At 40.6% G+C, this 24,589-nt stretch overlaps 1 protein-coding gene across 3 annotated transcripts in view; it reads right to left on the reverse strand.

Moving 5' to 3' along the window:
- LOC112865290 (beta-galactosidase-1-like protein 2) overlaps positions 1 to 13,402 on the reverse strand; it is a 57,306-nt gene extending 43,904 nt beyond the window's left edge. Inside the window, exons 1-2 of one of the 3 annotated variants that reach the window (XM_086678628.1) lie at positions 13,246 to 13,391; positions 6,650 to 6,836 (exon numbers count right to left, since the gene is read on the reverse strand). Coding sequence is in view for 2 of the 3 variants with exons in the window: in XM_086678627.1 (XP_086534753.1) it covers positions 13,246 to 13,361 (116 nt within the window). In the remaining variant the exon portion in view is untranslated. Of the gene's footprint in view, positions 1 to 6,649; positions 6,837 to 13,245 lie in introns of all 3 variants that reach the window. The other 2 variants (XM_086678627.1, XM_025928340.2) reach the window with 2 other exon arrangements.
- Between the last annotated feature and the right edge of the window lie 11,187 nt (positions 13,403 to 24,589).

Raw genomic sequence — 24,589 nt, forward strand, 5'->3', positions numbered from 1 at the left:
TTTCTTACTTGACACATCTCCAAAGGCAAGGGAATTAAAAGCAACAATGAACTTTTGGGACCTCATGAAGATAAAAAGCTTCTGCACTGCAAAGGAAACAATCAACAAAACTAAAAGGCACCCAATGGAATGGGAAAAGATATTTGCAAATGACATATCGGATAAAAGCCTGGTATCCAAAATCTATAAAGAACTCACCAAACTCCACACCCGAAAAACAAATAATCCAGTGAAGAAATGGGCAGAAGACATGAATAGACACTTTTCTAAAGACATCCAGATGGCCAACAGGCACATGAAGAGATGTTCAATGTCACTCCTCATCAGGGAAAGACAAATCAAAACCACACTGAGATACCACCTCATGCCAGTCGGAGTGGCTAAAATGAACAAATCAGGGGACTATAGATGCTGGAGAGGATGTGGAGAAATGGGAACCCTCTTGCACTGTTGGTGGGAATGCAAACTGGTGCAGCCGCTCTGGAAAACAGTGTGGAGGTTCCTCAAAAAATTAAAAATAGATCTACCCTATGACCCAGCAATAGCACTGCTAGGAATTTTCCCAACAGATACAGGAGTGCTGATGCATAGGGGCATTTGCACCGAAATGTTTATAGCAGCACTTTCAACAATAGCCAAATTATGGAAAGAGCCTAAATGTCCATCAACTGACAAATGGATAAAGAAATTGTGGTTTATATACACAATGGAATACTACTTGGCAATGAGAAAGAATGAAATCTGGCCATTTGTAGCAACGTGGATGGAACTGGAGAGTATTATGCTAAGTGAAATAAGTCATACAGAGGAAGATACCATATGTTTTCACTCTTATATGGATCCTGAGAAACTTAATAGAGGACTATGGGGGAGGGGAAGGGGTAAAAAATACATTACACAGAGGGAAGGAGGCAAACCATAAGAGACTCTTGAATAATGAGAACAAACTGAGGGTCGATGGGGGGTGGAGGAGAGGGGAAATTGGAGATATATATATATATATATATATATATATATATACACACACACAAATCTATATATATATACATACATATATATACATATACATATATACACAAATTTATATATATACATATATATACATATACATATATACACATATGTGTACATATATGTACATATATATGTACACATATGTGTATATATGTATATGTATATATATATATATGAGAGTTGGAGACAGAAAACAACAGCGTGAGTGAGTGAGTGAGTGAGTGAGTGAGTGAGTCTGGGGCAAAAGCAAATTTCCATTGGTGCCTCTTCTATGCCCACTTTTCATTACAGTTCCTGCCACTAGAAGGCATATTGCCCTGCAGGGCTCTTCTGCATAAAAGAGCTCCCTAAACTGCTGCTGGTCTTTCCATTCCTTTTGTAACACTGGCTAAAACTGTGCCACTGCTTAAGGCCCAAATTGCTTCATTCAATCGATACTGATACACACTGGGGACTGTCATCACTTAGAAGAAACAGAGATGCATGAACCAAAATGGGCTGAAATCTTCAGTCTTGATTCTGGATTCAGCCATTCTCTGTGCACTTCAAATAGGCAGCTCTTTCACAGAGCTCTGGCCAGCCACAGGGACCAATGGTGCAGGTCATGGGGGCAGAGAACACATGCATGTCGCACAAACCATCATTGACTCTCCCAACGTGCTTATTGGATGAGCCATCCCTCCTGCTCTCTCTCCATTTCTTCCACAGCCCTGTATTCCTGCTGGGTCCTTTTCCTACATGCCAGCCAGCTTCTCCTCCACCTACAATGCCAAGTGCTTCAGCTCTGAATATAAAGTTACATACCCTAAACTGTAAAGCAGCTGGAGCCCTGCTATTAATGGGAAAAATTCAATTGCACACACTCCTCAGGAAGTTAGCTCCTGTCCTACCAAAGTTCCTCCAAACCAGATGCTTCTGACATGTACAATGTTCTCCACATCACTGCACACTCAGATAATTACAAATTATTGGCTGCTATAAGCCAAGCGCAAAGATAAGGCCAGGGCTGGCCCTCCAGGGCATGTAAGGCATGCAGTCCACACAGGGTCCCAAGCTGAGAAGGCTCCCTTGCAACAAGTAAAATAAGCCACAGAGATCTAATCCACAGTGCAATGAATATAGATAATATTGTACTATAATTATGTCATGTGATAAATACTGCTACAGTGGCAATCATATTACAACATATAAATGTATCAAAGCACACACTGTACACATAGTTTCAGACACACTACCTTCATCCTGAAATTCTTAATACTTTTTAAACAAGGGCCCCATATTTTCATTACGCACTGGGCCCCACACGTTAGGGTAACCTGGCTTAGCAGTGGCAGAGGGCAGTAGCTGAAATATATATATAGCTAATTGTTGAATGAAGAAATTATCTAAATCATCCAGGAGGAGTCAGAAGGCTTTGTTTAGATGATAACTATTTCACAGGTCTTGAAGGCAGAGAATATAAGAAAACAGAGGAAACCAGGGGCAAAAGTATTAAAAAGTGAACGCAGATGTACTCCAAGAATAGCAAGCAGACTGGTGAGAAGACTGTATGAGCAGTATCCCAGCCTGGAGCCCCTCAACAGTGTATGCGTGGCACTGGCACTCGCTGCTCACAACTGCTTGCTACAGTCTGGGATTGGTACAGAAATTGAGGTACCTTTACCGTAACGAAGGTAATTTTATGTCTGTTGAAGCTCATCATAAAAGCTGGGGCAGGGACTTTGTATATCTTTTCATTTCCTTTTTCTAGTAATAATTTTTGAATGTGTTTTATCAAGTAACAGACTAGAAAAAACAATTTTTACAAAAGGAAAAATGATTCTTCACCACAGACAGATTGAGAAGTATTGCTCTAGACCAGAAACAACAGTCTGTCCTTGGGCAGTTGTGATCAGAGCTGGGAGGACAAATATATTGACCAGTTCAGTTTACCAGGCTTAGCAACCAAATGGATGTAGGACGTATGAGACCAAAACAGTGTGAAACCACTTCAGCAGAAGCCTTCCTAGCACTTTGCTGAAGTCAGCTACAGCACAAAAAGAGAGGTCTGGGTTTAGCCACAGTGGCTCTCAAAGCTGGTCCCATATCTAAATCACCTGGGAAACTTAGAACAATGAATGCGCAGACCCCACTCCTGACCAGTTAATGACCTTGGAGGTGGGGCACAGGTATTGGTAGTTTTTAAAAGCTCCTCCACAGATCGGAGCAAGACTGAGCCACTGGTCTAGGGCAAGTTTTACAGGAGGGTCTGGGGCAAATCAGGGACCCTGATGGCCAGAGTAGGGAGAACAGGAGGCCAAGAAGACAGAGGTGACACAGACATCACTGACCACTTGGGAATATTGTAAATGGCCACTATGGGAAAAGTAAATTATTTTGATCTCCTCCTTCCTACTTCTCACAGCCACCAGGACCCAGAATTCATGATGCCACTGCAGGAGTGAAGTTATGCTATATTATAGTTGAAACAGTCATTTGTGGATAACCTGGGAACCTAATCACTTTTTCCTTTCTCTAAACAGAAAAGTCCCATGTTCCAAGTGACTTGTAAGTGATATTTCAGAATATAGTTCTTCCAGAGGACCACCTGTATGGGAAAGTGAAAACAAGAACAATATTTGCACAAGGAGGATCTGGACATGATCCTGGCCCTACCCTTGTAGGCCCATCACTTTGGGTCAGTGACACTAGCTCTGTGGCCATGAGTTTCTTCCTCTGTAAAATGGGTGAATGCCTAACTGTTCACAAAGACCCTTTGAAGGTCAGATATAAATGAAATACTCTGAAACGTGCTATAAAGGAGTTTTGTGGATATTTGAAATGTTTATTTTTGTATGCTTTGTATATTAGAATAGCCTCAGTGTGGGTTTTTTTTTTTATGTCCTTAATAGGGAATAATCCCAATCTTTCCATTCTTAAGCATTTAATTTTCTGTCTAACCATGTTTTATGCACAAGATTTTGTGTCAAGTCATCTTATTACAGTTTCTAAAATTTTACAACAAAAGGTCTGTCCAGTGGGATCCTGTCAAACCAACCCAGCCCCTTGACCAGCAGTCAGCAAACCCCAGGTGTGGGCCAAAGCCACTATGCCTCCTGTCTTTGTGTAGTCAGCAAGATACGAATGTCTTTCACATTATTAAGTGGTTAGAAAAATAAAATCAAAAGAGCAAGATGTGGGAACACAAAAAAATTATATTAACTTCACATTTCAATGTTAATAAATAGTTTTATTGGCACCCTGCCATGCCCATTCGTTGACATACTGTCTGCGGCTGCTTTGGGGCATAGTGATGTTGACGTGAAAGACACCATGTAGTCTGCAAAGCTGAACACATTTGCTACCTGGCCCTTTACAGGAAACTGCCAACCCTGCCCTGAAGGATGAGGCCTTATATACTAAAAGGAGGCCTCAGGCCCTCTGTGGCCACTGTCTGGGCCTCCTAGCCATCTCCTTGCTTTGGCTCTTCCCCTTAGCTCTTCCCTTTGACCATAAGCTCCTGAGTGTTCTGACTGCATCTGAAGTTTCTCATACCACATGCACAGGACAAGTTGTTTTCCTCCTATCTGCTCCAAAGAACACACTCTGCCCTCATGCCTCATCTACTCACTAGGCTTTATGTACTCTCCCCACTGGACACCTCTAGGCATCCCTTAGGTCCTCCACCCTTCAGGCTCACCCCAGGCTAGAGTGAGGAAGAACTGATGGACAGATTCTCTTCTTAAACACAGAGATACATTGACCAGTGGTAATAATACATATTTTTGCCAGTGGTAAAAATACACACACGCACGCACAAAATCTCATTACTTTTAAAGACAGTGAAAATACAATTCAGCAGTCATGCCACCAGGCAGCAATCCTTATCCACTGGCAAGAACTTCAAAAGAACAATCTCCAGCTCACCAAGCTCACATCACTGACCCCAACTTTTATTTAGGACTGTGTCTCCCAAATGATGCGAGAGCCTCCCTCTCTCCACCCACTCGGTGCAGAGGTGCTGATGGTGCTGGAAGCACTCTCTGTGACCCTCATTCCAAAATACTTCCTGCTAGTAAGAGAGTCTCCCTAATCTGTCCCCTCCTTCTGGATTTACATCTCCAGGTGTGCACTGCACCTGCAGGGTACCTTCATCTGGAGTTTGATAAAAATGCAGAAACTCAGGGTTTACCTGAGACCTGAATCAGAATGTGCATTTTGACCAGACCCCACAGTAAAGTTTGTGAATCACTAATCTATATTTTGTCCTTTGATATACGTATATGCCATCTCTTCCTGGACAGAGCTTGTATTTGCTAGTGTCTTTATGTACTATCACTTTCTAGATTTTTTAAAATAAATATTACCTCTCAGTGCTTGTTTAGAGGCATGAAACTAACACTGCAAATAAAAAAAGCTAGCTTGTAACTCCAAATTCTAGAGAATTCAACTGTTACCTTTCTGAAATCTTTCTGGTAGGTTACTAGGTGAATTTTTAATACATTAATAAAAGGGATGAATTCACTGAGAAAATGAGGATGATAAATTTGGTATTTCTCCAAGGAATCCACTGTGAAAAATGAGATGATATATATTAGAGCTTCATAAACGAGAAAACACAGTGAAAATGGTTATTAATACTGATAATGATCATTAGTACTTGTTACCATAAGTTAATAATAACCTCAGTGCTTCCTGAATAATTAACTCAGTAATAACAAAATAAGGACAATGGAAACTATATGGTTACATGAGGTCGGGAGACACTTTCCTTCTAAATTAGGCCTGTTACCACAGAGCAAACCAAACCTTTAGGAAACCCTGTTCCCTTGTTTGTGTTGTTTTTCCCAGTGAGCAACTCATTCATGTTGAAACTTTTTGTTTCAGATTGTGGAAAGCTTTTCTGTGTGTCTCTCTGTTTGTTAGATTGTGGAAAGCTTCTTTTTTTTTTTTTTTAAAGAAATCCCTGCACCCAACATGGGGCTCAGACTCAAAACCCCAAGATCAGGAGTTCCATGCTCTACAAACTGAGCCAACCAGGTGTCCCTTGTTGAAACTTTTTTTTTTTTTGATACAGGGCATCTGCCTTCTTTTTAGCTGGAGCGTATTTTACTTTCTCCTGGAATTTTTGTTTGCCTTTGTATCTTAGCTTCATAGTAGGATAAGTAAATTTTCAGCCCTTGAATAAACTGAAGAGCAGGCCTTGGTCACTGACCTGACCTGTCCTCAGGTTTGCCCTGTTCAGAGTCCTACTCTGTTCACAGTCTACAGTGAGGTTCCTGGAAAGTGGCACACATGTCAGATTTCTGACGGGGCCCCACACAATGTAACAATACCTCTACATTCTGGTTACTTCCATCCCTTTTGGCAGGTGATATATGCTGTGTGAGCCATAGATGCAACAGGTTATAGCAGAAACATTAGGCAGAGGACTTGGGGCCTGAGTTTCCCAGGTGAGGAGTTGCTGTCAGGCAGAGACTGGGAGTGTGAAGGGGTAGAGGGATGAATCCTTCTTATACTTTATCACAGTAGTGGATCATAAGGACAAGGGACACAGCACAGGCTCTACACAGGCCAGACTTCACCAGACATGGTCAAAAGTGCTGAGTTAATGTGCTTGAATTAGAAAAGGCAGATGAGCAGGTGGCAAACTTACAATTTCTTTCATGTGAAATGGGTCCCTGAATTGATTCTCAGATCTCAGAGAGAGTCTTCAGGGTGGGGTAGGAGAAGAGCCAGCTCCGGTCGCTTACTTGAATGATCTTGAATGAAGTATGCTCATTGAAGCAGGTCTGAAATGGTTCTTTCCATGCCAGAAGGCATCCCTATATCACCTGTAAATCCTGAAAATATATTGGTCAGTAACTGGGGCCATTGTAGAACTGGGAAGCTTCACCTGGGGTCACAGCCATCTCCTTCAGCTTTCTGTCATACCACACAGTCTGACCAGATTCAGACCAGTATCCATCGACCAGATGTGACAGAGACAGCATCATCATCTTCTGGAGCATCGTGGCCTCCAGCATAGACCAGGCAATGCCCATACAATTTGAGGCTTTCCAAGGGTATGGACAAGCTCAGGAGATGAAGTAGGAATCTGTAGAAATAGTCCTTCAAGTCACAGAACATAAGTCCTCGCTGGTCCTAAGGACTGGTTATTTTGGCACTATATGTAATGTATACTTGAGATATGACAACTTACAAATCCAATTTCCAGGTGCACTGTGAACCCATCAGGGCCACCTTGAGAAGAGGTTCAATCTGGGTCCAAAGCATCACATTAAAGATGATGACCAAGGAAACACTCATATCTTCATTAATCCAAGTGTTCATGCTAGAAACCATTATTTAGATGGCAGTTATGTTAAACTGCCCAAAAGACATCATCATGCATAGAAATCTCCTCACTTGGATTTAAAATACAAATTTCTAGTCGTCACTCTCAAGATCCTAATGTGGTTACAGGCTCCCATGAGGCCCTATTTCCTTGGGCATTCTGTTCCCCTCAACTGTGCACTTGGGGATATTTTGGCCTTACCAGCCTTAAGGCTATATACTCCTCCCTCAGTGGGGAATCGTGAAGGCCTAAGGAAGGAGCTGCCCACTCTTTGACCCAGGCCAGTGCCTTTAATGCCTCTAATCCAGAATAATGGCTCTCGGATCAATCCTGGAACCCCAAGAACTTCAATCCCAGGGAAATGGAACTCTATCCTTGTAACTGATCCAACTTCCTGGATGTGATCCTTGGCCTGTGCCCAAAGCTTTAGGCTCCTGCTTTGCTAGAACAGCATTAAATATTTCCAAAGGGGTTGAACCTTCCATTTCAAAAGCTAGTATAACCTCATTTTGCAGGTCATTTTGCAGCATTCTGCAGGTCGATGGCACTGCTACAATCTTAGTACCTCTGTCTTTCCCTCTGAAAAGGCTTCTTGGTGAGCCAGGAACTGGCCTAGCATGCAGACTCCAGCAAGTCAGGCCAAGTGTCTACCTACATGATCCAGGGACATGCTGTTGGTTTGGAGGGCAACATCTTCCAAATGCTGTAGGAAGTTTGTATTGAATAAACACCTACTAGACCAAAACCTTGAGACCCAAAGGTGAAGCAACAAAACAGTTCAGGAGTAATCAACCACATATTAACAATAAAAAGTGTCCTGATGTTATGTAACAGAAATTTTTCATTATGGGAAAATTTCCCACTGATAGCATCATAAATAGAAAAAAATATTATATCTCAACTTAGAGAGGGGTGAAAATTCTGTTAGATGACCCAGAGGACTCTACTGATAGCAAGACTCCCCTCTTAGAGTACTTGTGGAATCAGAATAAAATGATTTAATGACACAGGGGCAATATAAATATGCTCAACATTTTTTTTTAATCAGTTGCCACTGCATGAGACTTATCTACATAGATATACAAGAAATGTACTAGCTCTTAAAGACACAAAGAACCTGTGCACATACAAAGTAAACAGAATTTTCCCCTCGGACGTTAGAGCTCAGAATCTCCCTCACAATGATCCAACAGAAACAGAATGTGCTATTTTACTTACTTATTTTAACTTATTTTTACTTATTTTAAATGTCTATAGATATTTAAAATGAATATCTTATATGGTCAGCAATCCTAGAGACAGAAATATACCTACAGATATTCATTGTAACTTTGTGGATTTTCTTATTTGTTTTTACTTTATATTATTTTATTTTAATTCCAGTGTAGTTAACCTACGTTGCAACTTTGCTTGCAGTAGCTAAAAGATTGGAGACAATCGATGTTCATCAATAGGAGATTGTTTGAATAAATTATGTCCCTAATGGACAAATGGGGTAATAATACATAGAGCTGTCTTGTTGTATATGTAATTCCCCTGAAGAAACCATTATTAGTAATCACCTCTGCTAGAGGTGAGAGGGGTACCTTAGGACCAGAAGTGGAGGCTTTATTTTCCTCTTTATATTATTTGAATATTTTATCCTTACAGATTACCTACTCACAAAGTAAACTTTGCAGGAAGAGCAGCATGCTCTTGAAAGGAACAATGCCACTGTCTTGCTGTGCACGGATGCATGAAATCAGTGAGGATCATCACCTAAGAAGGTCTACCCAGTAGACCCAGTCAAGAGTTATTTGCTTCATTACCATTAGCCTCTAAAAATACCCCTGCCCTTCTATTGCAGGAGAATCTCACACAACATGTGTGGCCTTTAATATCCAGAGCAATAGATTTAAGCAAGAAATAAACCTGAATGGGGAAGAAGCAGAAAATATCCCTATACGAAAAGAATTCTGCTAGATTATAGGGGAGGAACCAGAGAAGGGGGGCTGGCCTCCAGAATCCTTCTCAGGTGCTAAATATTCTGAAAATACTGACCTAAACTCCAGCATATCCTGAATCTTCATTAGAAGAGCATTCAAGTCAGTATAATGGAACTCTGAGTCATTGCATCAAAGATTAAGCACTTTTATTTCACTTGCTACTTCCTTGACCTAACGCACAGAAAACTCTTTGGCTAACCTTCCAATACTTCTGCTGCTCAGGCTGTGCAGCTTTTGCCCCAAATTTAATCTCCATGTTCTTGCTCCAAGACACTCTGGTCCCTTCAGTTGGCTAGTACAGCACTGTAAGAATCCCAGTGCCAACTCTATCTTCCCAGCACAGGATGGCTCAGACATCCTACCTCTCTCTGACTGACCCACTGCCCAGGTAGCCATGTTGCCCCACTTGTGTCAGAGAAATGACTACCTGCTGAAAGAGACACTTCCCACATGCTGAAAACTTCACTACTAGAAGATGAAAGGAACAGTGTTCAAAGAGTTCAAACATTCCAGGGAATATGACTCAGGCCTCAAGCAGGGTAAAGTCCTAAAACAGGCAAAGCTCATAAAATCGGTGACCTCACATAAGGCCAGGAAGAGAGGCACAATTTGCCCACACACCCGTGGAAGACAGCACTTTCCGTAATATGTTTGAAAGAAGGTGACCAGGTCATGTTGCTAAGTTATCCACCTCCTCTAAGGAGAAGACTGATAAGGTTCTCCTCTTCTTTCCTTCAAGAACTTTGGATCTAGAATCCAGGTAATGTCAGTGAAGGAGCACTAAATGAGGCAGAGCTGGGCAAAGAGATGAACTTACCTTTACAGAGGCATGATGCAGGGTGCCTACCTGGCCACTTTCCTCTCTCCTAACTTTTGCCAGCTAAAATATCAGGTATACGAGATGCAGAGTTAATTGGATTATTGCTCACTGATGCATTTATATTAAGGAAAAAAGTCATGAGTAAGAACTATGCCTTGATCATATCAAGCAGGAATTCTTGCATTCATGGAGTGGGAGTAGGAAAGAGGAGAGGGAGCTGGTTCAGATATGGTTCACATTGATAAGCACCAAAGATCTCCAAATGATATGCTGAGTAAAAGAAACCAGATAAAAACAGAGTACATACTTTAGGACTGCATTTCTATAAAACTCTAGAAAATGCAAACAAATATATGGTGCCAGAAAACAACAGATCAGTGTGCCTGGGGCTGCGGAAGCAGAGAGGGGCAGGAGAGAGAGATGCAAAGGGGCATAAGGAAATCTCTGGGGCTGATGGATATTTTCACTGTCTTAATTGTGGTGGTATTTTCATGTTTGAAATTCTGAATTTTCATATTTGAAAATTTTATATATATATATGTTGATCTATATATACATAAATTATATATATATTTATATATATAACTATATAGATATATAAAGTTATATATACAATTATATATATATTTATGTATATATCTATAAAATTTTCAAACTGTGCAAGCTAAACATGCAAGCTTATTGCTAACAATTATACTGCAGTAAAGGTAATTTGAGACCACTGTTCAATCTAAGGAAAAAAAAAAGAGGTCATCCTCAAAAGTCATCTTTGTCCTCCTATTTCTTGGATGTGATATAATCAAACAGTTATGACTGACTATGAACCAGCATAAGGTAAAGTTCATGGGAAAAAACAAAAGCTGGATCCCAGCAGCCCCTTCCCTTCCCCCACCCACTACCTGCCTTCTGAGGTACAAGAAAAGGGCTGATCCTAACAGCTCAGCTCCACAAAGCTGCCAGCTAAGTAGCCAATTCCCTTGTGACCTATATTCCACTAGCCACATCCACATTCCCAGCTACTGCTGGGAAAGGTCCCCACCTCCAACTCAGTTAATGATCCAGTCAAAGCTAGAGCAAGGCAAGAAGAGGAAGCAACAAAAAGTGTGTTCTCCTCTGGCCTCCAGAGATAATCCTTGGTGCCCAGCCCATGCAAGACAGGACAAATTGATCAGAAAGCCTATTACCATGATGGTGATACAATCAAAAAGATGCCCAAAAGACACATATTGTGAAGGACCCTAAGAGATGGCCCTGAATTTGGGTCAGAGCTTCTCTGTCTTACCTAGTATAAAAGAATAACAAGGATAACAATGACTTTACTAAGCATTTCAAACTATTTCCTCAGGCTTGAGTTACAGCTATTCCCAGGTACCTCCATAAGCCCCTGACTGATTCCTGCTGCAGCCACCCCAACCCAGGTAGGGACATGGTTAACTCACCTGTGAGAAGCTCAGGCTTCTTCACAGCCAGTCGACTACCTGACACCTCATCTTCTTTCATGCCAGACATCAACAAATACCCAGCCTCCCTCCCACACCTTTTCCTGTGGACTATTAGGGTGCACTATCTGGCCCAACTCAAGCCCCTCAGAGCTGCTCCTCATAATGACCTGGCTGGGTCCCATGCATGGACTGCCATATCCTTGACCCGCAACAATAGACAAACAACATGCTACTTGCACACCTCTGGCCTTTCTCTCTGTGGTGTGGGCTCCTGATACCCTGCTGCATGCCAGAGGCTCCTGTTGCCTCTGCTTTGAGTAAATCCTTCTGGGGTTTGCATCAGCCTTGCATCAGGAGGAAGGCTGAGCATCCTACAAGAGCCAGAGCCAGTCTTCAAAGAGGAATGGGTTAGAGATCACTGACGAGATGGAAAAAAAGGCTTGGGAACAACTGGGGAAACAAAATGCCTCTTTAATTTTCTGAGCCCCAGAGTAAGAAGAGTGCCATGTCTTTCTCTCAAACAATGTCATGACATCCTTCCCAACACCAAAGTCAAGAACAGGTAAAACAAAGAAGACATGTAAGTCTTGAAAAGGTGGAAATAGAAAGTGTTTCTGAAGGTGTTCTTGTGGCAGCAAAATACATTCAGATATTCACTTCCATCAAAAACTTCCCTATCTCCTGGAGGAAACTCAGAGAAACTAACAAAGGGGATAGAGAAGAAGCAAAAGCTAAGTGGTGTTGTCTGCCCGGACTAAGCTTCAACATTAACTTGCACTGCCAAAGCATTTGATACTGCTGGTCTGTGTTCCCAGCAACACTGGAGGTTTTGAATATGGAAAGTGCCAGCCATCTACCTGAAAGACATGGTCAGGGTTATAGAATACTATAAATAGATACAGTTAACAAAAAATCTGGGCTAGGGCACCCATGCAGGCTGTGGGTAAGTTATTCTATCATTAAACACAACCATTTGCCACAGACAACACTTTGCAAAAGGGGACTGGGAAGGAGTGAGCTGGTGACTGACAAATGGAGAGAGAAGCTGTATCAATCCTAGAGTGGGGCAAATAAATCCAGGGCTGAGGATCTTGGAGGACCCATGGGACAGCGTTCTGCTGACTACTCTGGGAAGTCAAGATCTACCATAGCTGGGAGCCCCGGAGCTCCGGCCTCTGCGGAATAGACAAGCCTTCTAGCAGGATTGGTAGGAAACGTACGGACCCGGGAGAAAAACAGAAGCAGGTTCCCCAAGGAGGACTAGGGGCGGAGCAGTGATGGGGGACATTTGAAAGAGACCTGAAAGCTAGTTCTGTTGTCCTTCCCAGAGAGCTGGGAGTATCCACGAGGAAAGCAGAGCCCGGGCATCAGAAGCACAGAGAAAGAGTGGGGAAGCTCTAGGACACAGACGCCTGGAGACTGAGCGGGTAGCGCCTAGTGTGACCCAGGGGCCTGGATCTCGAGGCAAGGAGCACAGTGCCTAGTGATGCAGGGGGACGCCAGACCCAAAGAAGAAGAGACTGGAGAGCCCTTCCCCGTGGGGGCTCGGAATTCGCGGGATGCAGACTCTTGGGGCCGCCTCCCTCAGGTGAGAGGGGAGGCGAGAACTACGGGTGTGGAAGGCTGAGATGTCTGGAGTCAGGCAGGTGCCGGGCGGGGCTCTCTCACCTGCGGAGCACCAGGTAACTCAAGATCACCAGCAGCAGGAGTCCGAGTGTGCGGCTGGGCTTTCGCCCGACGCTCCACTTGCTCATCGCGCGGCTTGGAGGGACCGCAGCTAGCATTCCAGCCAGCACTCAGCAGCGCGCGCGGGAGGCTAGACGCGGGGGGCGGGGCCGCACTCCGGTCGCCCGGGCTACCTGACCGCGGCCCGCCCGGCCCGCAGGCGCTCATTCGCTGAAGCCCTCGGCCCCGCCCCTCGCGCCGTCGGGCTAGCGTGGGCGGGAACGGGGCCTAGAACAGGCTGCAGCCCAGCGCTACCCGGCGGTTCTCGGGGTCTGCCGCGCCGCAAGTCTCAAAGAGGCATTGGCTGTTTCTGCGGATATTTACCTGCACGTGATATGCAAACGGGTGCAAAATACCCGGCGCGTGTAGCCCAGTCCTTGCAGACTCGTAGAGTACACCCCACCCCCACGCTACATTAGCAAGCAGCGATTAAAGGCACCTGGAAAGCCAACGCACTATCTTAAAGCAATTCAGATTTTGAAGAAAGAAAAATTTGTAGTGACATATGTGAAAAGTCAAAACGTTGTAGAATTTTCTTTAGACATAATTTATGGCTTAGTGTGGTTCACGTTTGCATCGCATGGGGATGGTGGGGTGCCGAGAAAGGAACACCAAAATATTTTTTGCCTTTAGTCTCCACAAGTCTTGTTCCGGTCCTGACTCCCAGCACATTCAATTTTTTATCTTTAAAAAGTCCAGATAAAATACTCACATGAAAAGGACTAATAAAATTCTTATTCTGGTACAGAATTATATCACAAAGGATATTGTGTGAGATTTGGGCAAACTTATGCTTTCTAACAATCACACAACTAACTCATGCCAAGAACAGAATTCAGATTTTACTGAAAGAGAATCTGAAACATTTTCTAGGAAGGCTAATGTTTTTTCAGAGCACCCGAGTTTCTAGGAAATACCCCGTTTCATGTTTCAAAACTACTTCTGTCACTTGTACATAGTTTTGAAATTGTAAAGTTGATAGGAACAAAATGAGATTTTACTTTTCAGAACAAAGACATGCAGAGTTTGGTGTGAAGAGTCCTTTTTGTAGCATTGGGAAAATATTTAGTCAGGTAGCAAAAAACCAAGAAGCAAAAACAAACAAATAAGAGGGGAGGATAGCAGGGCCAGAAGCATTCCTGGAGACATTTAGAGAGAGAAGTAGCTACCCCTTAACACACTCTACAAAATCAGTACCTTTTCTCCATTTTTAAAGGCATGTAATTGTTTGATACATACTAGGAGTATGATGAAAATATTTTGGTGTAATTGCGATAAAAGATAGCCCATGAAACATGGAGAAAGTGTTAAAAGTCTAGCCCCCTTTTTACCTTTGGAGGCCCAACCCTGGCACATACCCAACACTCACCCCTTACTCCTTGTGATATCGCTGGGGAGGAGTACAATCTATTACACATCAGGGTATTCTAAAGTTACTTAAACAATACCAGCAGCTCCATACTTTTTCTGATATTAGCAAAAACTAATGAGCTATAAAACCCCTGAAATTCTTAGCCCAACTCTATTACCCTTGTTTTTATTTATGGAAGAAAACATAAATAACTCAGTGCTTTAAAAATAATCATTACCCCTTAACCCCCTGGGAAGTACAGAACTATAGACACAACTACTCACACTTTAAGAGCAATTTTACTTTATCTTGATTTAATGATACCACGGAGAGTGTTACAAATAGCTCTAATCTGGGGTGCCTGGGTGGCGCAGTCGGTTAAGCGTCCGACTTCAGCCAGGTCACGATCTCGCGGTCCGTGAGTTCGAGCCCCGCGTCGGGCTCTGGGCTGATGGCTCAGAGCCTGGAGCCTGTTTCCGATTCTGTGTCTCCCTCTCTCTCTGACCCTCCCCCGTTCATGCTCTGTCTCTCTCTGTCCCAAAAATAAATAAACATCAACCAAAAAAGCTGGATATAACTGTATTTACCATGATTAAAAAAAAAAAAAAAAAAAAAACAAATAGCTCTAATCTGAGATAACACTAATCTGAGAGGTGTTTTGCTGAGGAGCCAAGACTTTTGGGTTTTAAAATATTAGCAAGATACTCCTTCAAAATACTCTTTTCAAAATGTTTAATGAATTTAACCCAAGGAAGACAATGAAATACTCAAATCCCTGGGAATGTAAGCTACAGTTAAATGAACTGGCCTGGTGGAGATGAAAACAAAGTGTTCTGGCAAGGTGTATGAGGTGGAAACAAATCCCTGACGCTCAGGAATCATAATCTTCACAGGTCACCTTTCTGGGGTCAAGGGTTTTGCTTTAGAAAATATAAAAAAAAAAAAAAAAATTAGTGAAGTCCTGTTGATATCCTCAGCCCACAGCTCAGCTATTAGAGCTCTGACAGACTCAGAGAGCATGGTTCCTTCCTTGATAATTCACCTATCCCACATAGTCAGTGGGAAAGAAATGTACACCAAGAAGCATGGTGGGAGTAAAAGCTACAATCAGAATCAGTACAGTGTAGGCTCTCAAGAAAAATAATCTTATCAAACTAACCTCATTGGCAGTTTTATTTTTATTTATAATAGGTATAACAAACAGGTATATAGATCAATTATTCATTTATTCACATGTCTTATTTTTGAGTACCTTGTGCTAATGCCTTAGATATAGAGTATCTGAATTTTAGAAAAACATTTGACAAAATCTTTCTTAAGGTCATGGGAACAAGATGCAAAATGTGGCTTCTGTGATAATGCAGCTACTTGGGCCCCTGGAACATGATATAACAACCTCAATTCACCTTCCTCCTTAAAGACAGACACCCCAGACCAGTCCTTGACACCCACCCTCTCCAGTTCTTTTGCTTCAGGTTATATGACAAGACCAGCTATGCTGTCAAATTGACAAAGAGTCTTGAGCAAAGAAATTAAGAACATGTGGGAATTTCTGGGACTAGAGGAGGGCAATTTCAACCATAGACAAAAAGAAAATAGAAAGTCTCAGGAACGTGATTTTGGCCTTGGAAAAAGAAAAAGAAAACAGATCCAAGTTAAGATAAGTTGTCAAGGCTTCTTACCTCAAGAGAGGTGTCAGTGGGACTGGAAGAGACCTGTATACATTGGGAAGGGATGCACTGAACTTCATCCTTGGCCTTTGTAGTCTAAAAATATCACTTTTCAGCCTCAGCCTTTTGGAAGGCAGAAAAGCCGAAGACCTAATTCCACATTTCATCCACTAAGAAGTAAACAACATGTTTAATGACTACTATGTGCTGAACACTTAGATGCTTGCAGTACATCAGTGGACAATACAGATGAGGATTCTTCCATTTGAAATTTATATTCTAGCTGAGGACAAAAGACACCAAAAATTAACAAATGAATAAATAAATCATAGAGTCTGTTCAAAGGTAGTACATTTCATAGCAGAAAGAAAGTAGATAAAGGAAGGAGATTGTGAGTGTGGTGGGGAGGGGCATGCACAGAGGCCTTACTGAGACAATGATCTTGAAAGAGGTGATAGTTAACCATGCATGCAGATATCTGGAGGAAGGGCTATGCAAGCAGAAAGAACCCACAGTGCAAAGGCTTTCAGGCAGGCGCATGACAGGGTGTTCTGGGAACTGCAAGGTCCCTGTGGGAAGTGAAGTTGTGGGGGGAGGGGGCTGGGGGGTGGGGGTGAGGTGGAGAACTGCAGGCAGTGAGGCCAGAGAAGCACAGGGGCCTAACAACAGAAGGCCTTTCAGAGCAGAGTTCTGACTGAATGAAATGGGAGTCATTGCAGGCTTTGGACAGGACATCAATTATGCTTTAAAAGACTCCTCTGGCTGCTGTGCTGAGACTCACCAGCAATGGGCAAGAGCAGAAGAAAGGAGACCAGCCAGGAGGCAGCAATCCCAGTGAGAGATGATGCTGGCTCAGGATGATACGAATGGAGGTGGTGAGAAGTGTTGGATTTCTGTAAATAGTATGAAAGCAGAGACAGGAGAATTGTTGTGATTCCAGGGTCATTTGTGGGGTGTGAGAAGTAAAGGGGATTGAAGAATGACTTCAACATGTTGGGCCTAAGAAACTGGAAGAACTGGAGTTGCTCTTACCCATGATGGAGAGGGCTGTGGGAATATCAGAAGCACAGCTTGGGCTGGTTGAGTTTGAGATATCTATGAGATGTGCTAGTGGAGATATCATGTAAGCTGTTGAATGTATAGGCTGAGGTTCAGCAGAGAGGTCTAGGATGGGGTTATAAATGTAGGCATTGGCAGAGAGTTGGTATTTAAAGGCATGAACCTGGGTGAGATCACCAAAGAAGTAAGTGCAGAGAAAGAGGACCAAGGATGAACCTTGGGACACTTGACCCTGAGAAAAGAGGAGGAACAGCAAAGTTGAAGTAGAAGGAGCAGTCAGTGAGGTGGAAAGAAAACTCAGAAAAGATGGAATCCTGAACTCCAACAGAGAGACATTACCAAAGAGGAAGCAGTGATGACCTGTGTTACATGTTACAAGTCAAGTTAAGGAAAGACTGAAAATGAATCAAATCAATGTATTCAGTACATGGAGGGTTTTGGTGACTAGGATACAGGCACTTTAGGTGGGTTGGGGGTAGGATTGGGGAAGCTGACTGGATAGGTTTAGAAAGGGGGAAGAGGAATCTAAGAATTAAAGGGGAATCAATAAATGGAGCTGGCGGTTCTTGACTCTGAGTCAGAGCTAGTGTTCTATTTTCATTTCTATTTTAGTTAGAAACTACCATATGCTTGTATGTGAATAGTGATCATGATCAAAAGGGGGTGAAAATCATGAAGTAGGAGAGCCTGGGAGAAATCTCTGGAGCAATACCCTTGAGTAGGTGAAACGGATGGGGGCTGGTGACCCCATGTAGGATCATTTAGGTGTGAACATATAAGATCATTTAAGGCATCACTGCATTCTCTGCAATAAAATGATCACCTAGGTTAATTTCAAATACCGACAGTGCAACACTGTCAGAAATAAGAACTGGGCTTGTCATTTGAATTTGTTGTTAACATTTGAATATTCACTTTCAGATGCAGGGATACATTTGAGATGTGACATGAAGTGAAACCTTAATATTTTATTGATAAGTTAAATCAAAATAAAACAGTGATTAATGATTATTGTGGAAATTATTACCATTATGTACAGAAGTAGTTATTAAGAACTTACAAATCCTTAAGAACATAGAGAAATACATTGATAGCCAGTAAGAATATTAAGAGAGTACATTAGTTTTATAAGTTCTAAGGAAGAATATGATATCTTTTTTGAGCCAACAAATGAATGTAAATAGATGACCTTTAAAAATAAAAAAAGATAGACATTATATATTTATACAGTATAAAAATTTAGAAATATAAATAATAATTAAGAGATATCAATATTATTATGTCACAACTTTTATCATTTTAGAATTGTTTGATGTCTACCATTCATAGCATTAAACAACATACTTTTTATAAACTGAATTTAATTGTATAACAATTTCATTGCAGCCATGAGTCTTGGAAAAAAGTTGTCTTTGGGAATTCTTGCCACCTTGAAATTTCATAAGGAGGAAACGCTACAACATGATGTGCAGCTACATCTATGATAAATCATGTTTGATCCAGATGGAATAAAGAATGAACAACACGTGAAGAAAAGATAAAAGCATTAAATAAAAATGAGGCACACTTTGCTCTCACTACAAAACTTCAAAAGGACAGACTTATAATAATAATTTAAAAAGACAATTTCTTATGGATTTGAGTCAATGGAGGTTAAAAAAAAGTTCCTCAAAATAATTGCTCTATCTTGCCACTTTCAGTTGTTTTCAACTGACAAAGGGTTGTGTATGTGTCTCTGTATGTGTGTGTGTGCTAGCTGTTTTTGTTTTGGTTTTTTGTTTTGTTTTGTTTTTTCTCAAGTAACATACATACAGTGTAGTCTTGGCTTCCAGAGTAGAACCCAGTGATTCATCGCTTACACATAACACCCAGTGTTTATCCCAACAAGTGCCCTCCTTAATGCTCATCACCCATTTACCCCACCCACATCAACCCTCAGTTTGTTCTCTGTATTTAAGAGTCTCTTATGGTTTGCCTCCCTCTCTGTTTTTATCATTTTTTTTCCTTCCCCTCCCCTATGATCATCTTTTAAGTTTCTCAAATTCCACATGAGTGAAATCATGTGATATGTTTTTCTCTTACTTATTTTGCTTAGCATAATACCCTCTAGTTCCATCCACATTGTTGCAAATGGTAAGATTTCATTCTTTTCATCACCAGGTAGTATTCCATTGTTTATGTATAACACATATTCTTAATCCATTCATCAGTTGATGGACATTTGGGCTCTTTCCATAGTTTGGCTATCGTTGATAGCACTGCTATAAACACTAGGGTGCACGTGCCCCTTTGAATCAGCACTTTTGTATCTGGTAGGCTGCCAAAAGATTTTTAAAAATCTGTCCAACTTATGATTCCCAGGTGCAAAGTTCCTTCTACAAAATATGTTACTGAAAACATTTTCCACAAATTATATTTTGCTATGCACCAGTTAGTGATATGAAATACCCACATTTTGTATATTGGATATCTGGACATATAGAAACAAATAGAAATTTTGTTAAAACTTGACAGCATAATAAACTAACAATGAAGTTAGCTATGCTTCTCCTTTATTTTGTTACCATGATTTCTTAGTGTAGCACTGCAAACTAAGAAATATTTATAAAATGAAAAATTAGGAAATAAAAGTGTCATGTATTTGTCATTGGCAAAGGACAAACATGGGTAAGGCCATAAATGATTTAAAAATTACAAACATATGGTTTCATTCATGACCTTCAGATCCATATTTAGAAAGCAATTTCGGCATATTACAAAGTGAGCACTTTTTTCAGATATTTTTTTAGCTACTATTTTTAAAAATTTAAATCAAAGTTAACATATACTGTAACAATGATTTCAGGAATAGAATTTAGTGACTCTTCACTTACATATAACACCAGGGCTCATCCCAGCAAGTGTCCTCCTTAATGCCTCTTGCCCTTTCAGTCCTTCCCCTCACCCAACACCCCTCCAGCAACGCCTCAGTTTGTTCTCAGTATTTAAGAGTCTCTTATGGTTTGCTTCCCTCTTTTATTTTTTTTATCTTATTTTACCTTCCCTTTTCTTATGTTCATCTGTTTTGTTTCTTAAATGCCACAAATGAATGAAATCATATACTTGTCTTTCTCTGATTGACGTATTTTGCTTAGCATAATAATAACCTCTAGTTCCATCCACATTTGTTGCAGATGGCAAGATTTCATTCTTTCTGATCGCCAAGATATTCCATTTTGTGTGTGTGTGTGTGTGTGTGTGTGTGTGTGTGTGTACCACATCTTCGTTATCCATTAATCAGTTGATGGACATTTGCGCTCTTCCCATACTTTGGCTATTGTCGATAATGCAGCTTTAAACATTGGGGTGCATGTGCCCCTTTGAATCAGCATTCCTGCATTCTTTAGATAAATATCTAGTAGTACAATTGTTGGGTTGTAGGGTAGTCCTATTTTAAAATTTTTGAGGAACCTCCATACTGTTTTCCAGAGTTGCTGCACCAGTTTTCATTCCCACCAGCAGTGCAAAAGGGTTCTACTCCACATCCTCGTCAACATCTGTTGTTTCCCGAGTTGTTCATTTTAGCCACTCTGACAGGTGTGAGGTGGTATCTCATCGTGGTTTTAATTTGTATTTACCAGATAATAAGTGATGTTGAGCATCTTTTCATGTGTCTGTTAGCCATCTGGATGTCTTCTTTGGAAAAGTGTCTATTCATGTCTTCTGCCTGTTTCTTCATTGGATTATTTGTTTTTTGGGTGTTGAGTTTGATAAGTTCTTTATCGATTTTGGATACTAACCCTTTATTTTATATGTCACTTGTAAATATCTTCTCCCATTCTGTCAGTTGCGTTTTAGTTTTTCTGATTGTTTCCCTCACTGTGCAGAGGGTTTTTATCTTGATGAGGTCCCAATAGTTCATTTTTGCTTTTGTTTCCCATGTCAAGTAAGAAGTTGCTGCAGCCCAGGTCAAAGAGGTTGTTGCCTGTTTTCTCTTCTAGTATTTTGATGGTTTCCTGTCTCACATTTATGTCTTTCATCCATTTTGAGTTTGTTTTTGTGTGTGGTTTAATAAAGTGGTCCAGATTCATTCTTCTGCATGTCACTATCCAGTTTTCCCAACACTGCTGAAGAGACTTTTTTCCATTAGACATTCTTTCCTGCTTTGTCAAAGATTCATTAGCCATATGTTTGTGGGCCCATTTCTGGGTTTTCTATTCTGTTCCATTGACCTATGTGTCAGTATCATACTGTCGACGATTAAAGCTTTGTAATATAGCTTGAAGTCTCAAAGCATGGTGCCTCCAGCTTTGGTTTTCTTTTTCAGGATTGTTTTGGCTTTTCAGGGTCTTTTCTGGTTCCATACAAGTTTTAGGACTGTTTTTTCTAGCTCTGTGAAGAATGCTGATGTCATTTTGATAGTGATTGCATTGAATTTGTAGATTGCTTTGGGTAGGATTGACATTTTAACAACATTTGTTCTTCCAATCCATGAGCATGGAATGTTTTTGTTGTTGTTGTTGTTGTTGTCGTTGTTGTGCGTGTGTGTTTGGTGTCTTCTTCAATTTCTTTCATAATCTTTCTAGAGTTTTCAGGGTATATACTTTTCACTTCTTTGGTAAGATATTTTATGGGGTTTGGTTCGATTATAAATGGGATTGATTTCTTGATTTCTCTTTCTGCTGCTTCATTATTGGTATATAGAAATACAACCAATTTCTTTACATTGATTTTATACCTGTGACTTTACTGAATTAATTTATCAGTTCTAGCAGACTTTAGTGGAGTCTTTTGGGTTTTCCATATAATCATGTCATCTATGAAGAGTGAAAGTTTGACTTCCTCCTTGCCAATTTGAATACCTTTTATTTCTTTTTATTGTCTGATTGCTGAAGCTAGGACTTCCAACACTCTGTTGAACAACAGTGGTGAGAGTGTACATCCTTGTCATGTTCCTGATCTTAGGGGGAAAGCTTTCTCAGTTTTCAGGATGATATTAACTTTGGGTCTTTCACATATGGCCTTTATGACCTTGAGGTATGATCCTCCTGTTCTTATTTTCTTGAGGGTTTTTATCAAGAAAGGATGTGGTATTTTGTCAAATGCTTTTTCTGCATCTATTGAGAAGTTCATGTGGTTCTTATCCTTTCTTTTATTAATGTGATGTATCACATTGATTGGTTTGTGGATATTGAACCAGCCCTGCATCACAGGAATAAATCCCACTGGATCATGGTGAATAATTCTTTTAATGTTTTGCTGGATATGGTTGGCTAGTATTTGTTGAGAATTTTTGCATCCATGTTCATCAGGGAAATTGGTCGGTAGTTCTTTTTAGTGAGGTCTTTGGTTTTGGAATCAAGGTAATGCTGGCCTTGTAGAATGAGTTTGGAAGTTTTCCTTCCATTTCTATTTTTTTTGGAACAGCTTCAAAAGAATAGATGTTAACTCTTCTTTAAATGTTTGGTAGAATTCCCCTGGAAAGCCATCCAGCCCTGGACTCTTGTTTTTTGAGAGATTTTTGATTACTGATTCAATTCTTTATTGGTTAAGGTATGTTCAAATTTTCTATTTCTTCCTGTTTCAGTTTTGTTAGTTTATATGTTGTTAGGAATTTGTCCATGTCTTCCAGATTGCCCATTTTTTGGCATATAATTGCTCATAATATCCTCTTATTATTGTTTGTATTTCTGTGGTGTTGATTTTGGTCTCTCCTCTTTCATTCATGATTTTATTTATTTGTGTCCTTTCCTTTTGCTTTTTGATCAATATGGCTAGGGGGTTATCAATTTTGTTAATTCTTTAAAAGAACGAGCTCCTGGTTTCATAGATCTGTTCTGCTTTTTATTATTATTATTATTGATTTCTGTTCTAATCTTTATTATTTCCCTTCTTCTGCTGGCTTTGGGCTTTATTTGCTATTCTTTTTCCAGCGCTTTTGGGTGTAAGTTTAGGTTGTATATTTGAGACCTTTCTTCCTTCTTTAGGAAGGCCTGGATTGCTATATATGTCCCTCTTATGACCACCTTTGCTGCATCCCAGAGGTTTGGGGCTGTCATATTTTAATTTTCATTGGCCTCCGTGTACTTTTTCATTTCTTCTTCAATTTCTTGGTTAACCCATTTATTCGTTAGTAGAATTCTCTTTAATCTCCAAGTATTCATGGTCTTTCCAAATTTTTTCTTGTGGTTGATTTTGAGTGTCATAGCATTGTGGTCTGAAAATATGCAAGGTATACTCTCAATCTTTTTGTACTTGTTGAAGTCTGACTTGTGACCCAGTATGTGATCTATTCTGGAGAATGCTCCTGTGCACTCGAGAAGAATATGTATTCTGATGCTTTAGGATAAAATATTCTGAATATATCTGTCTGGTCCAGTGTGTCATTCATTGTTTCTTTGTTGATTTTCTGCTTAGATGATCTGTCCATCACTGTAAGTAGGGTGTTGAAGTCTTTTACTATTATGGTATTGTTATCAGTGAGTTTCTTTACGTTTCTGATTAATTGATTTTTGTATTTGTGTGTTCCACATTGGGGGCATAAATATTTACAATTGTTAGATCTTCTTGGTGGATAGACCTCTTAATTATAATATAATGCCCTTCTTCATCTCTTGTTACAGTCTTTATTTTAAACTCTAGTTTGTCTGATATAAGTATGGCTAGTCCAGCTTTCTTCTGATGACCATTAGCATGATAGATGATTCTCCATCTTGTTACTTTCAATCTTCAGATATCTTTAGGTCTAAAATGAGTTTCTTGTAAGCAGCATATAGATGGGTCTTGTTTTCTTATCCATTCTGATATCCTATTTCTTTTGGGTGCATTTAGTCCATAAACATTTAGAATGAGTACTGAAAGATATGAATTTAGTGCCATTGTATTGCCTGTAGAGTTGGTGTGTCTGGTGATGTTGTCTGGTCTTTTCTAGTCTTTGTTGCCTTTTTTTTTTTTTTTTTTTTTTGCTTTGTTTTGTCATTTATCCACTCAAAGAGTCCCCCTTAAAATTTCTTGCAGAGTTGGTTTAGTGGTCATGAACTCCTTTAAGTTTTATTTGTATGGGAAACTTTTTTATGTTTATTATTTATTTTTGAGAAAGATAGACAGACTACGAGCAGGAGAGAGGCAGAGAGAGAGAGAGGGAGGCAGAGAATCTCATACAGGCTCCAGGCTCTGAGCTGTCAGCACAGAACCTGATGTGAGGCTCAAACCCACAAACCATGAGATC

The sequence above is a fragment of the Puma concolor genome, chromosome D1, assembly GCF_028749965.1.
Source record: "Puma concolor isolate L17-30 chromosome D1, mPumCon1.1.hap2, whole genome shotgun sequence".
NCBI lineage: Eukaryota > Metazoa > Chordata > Mammalia > Carnivora > Felidae > Puma > Puma concolor.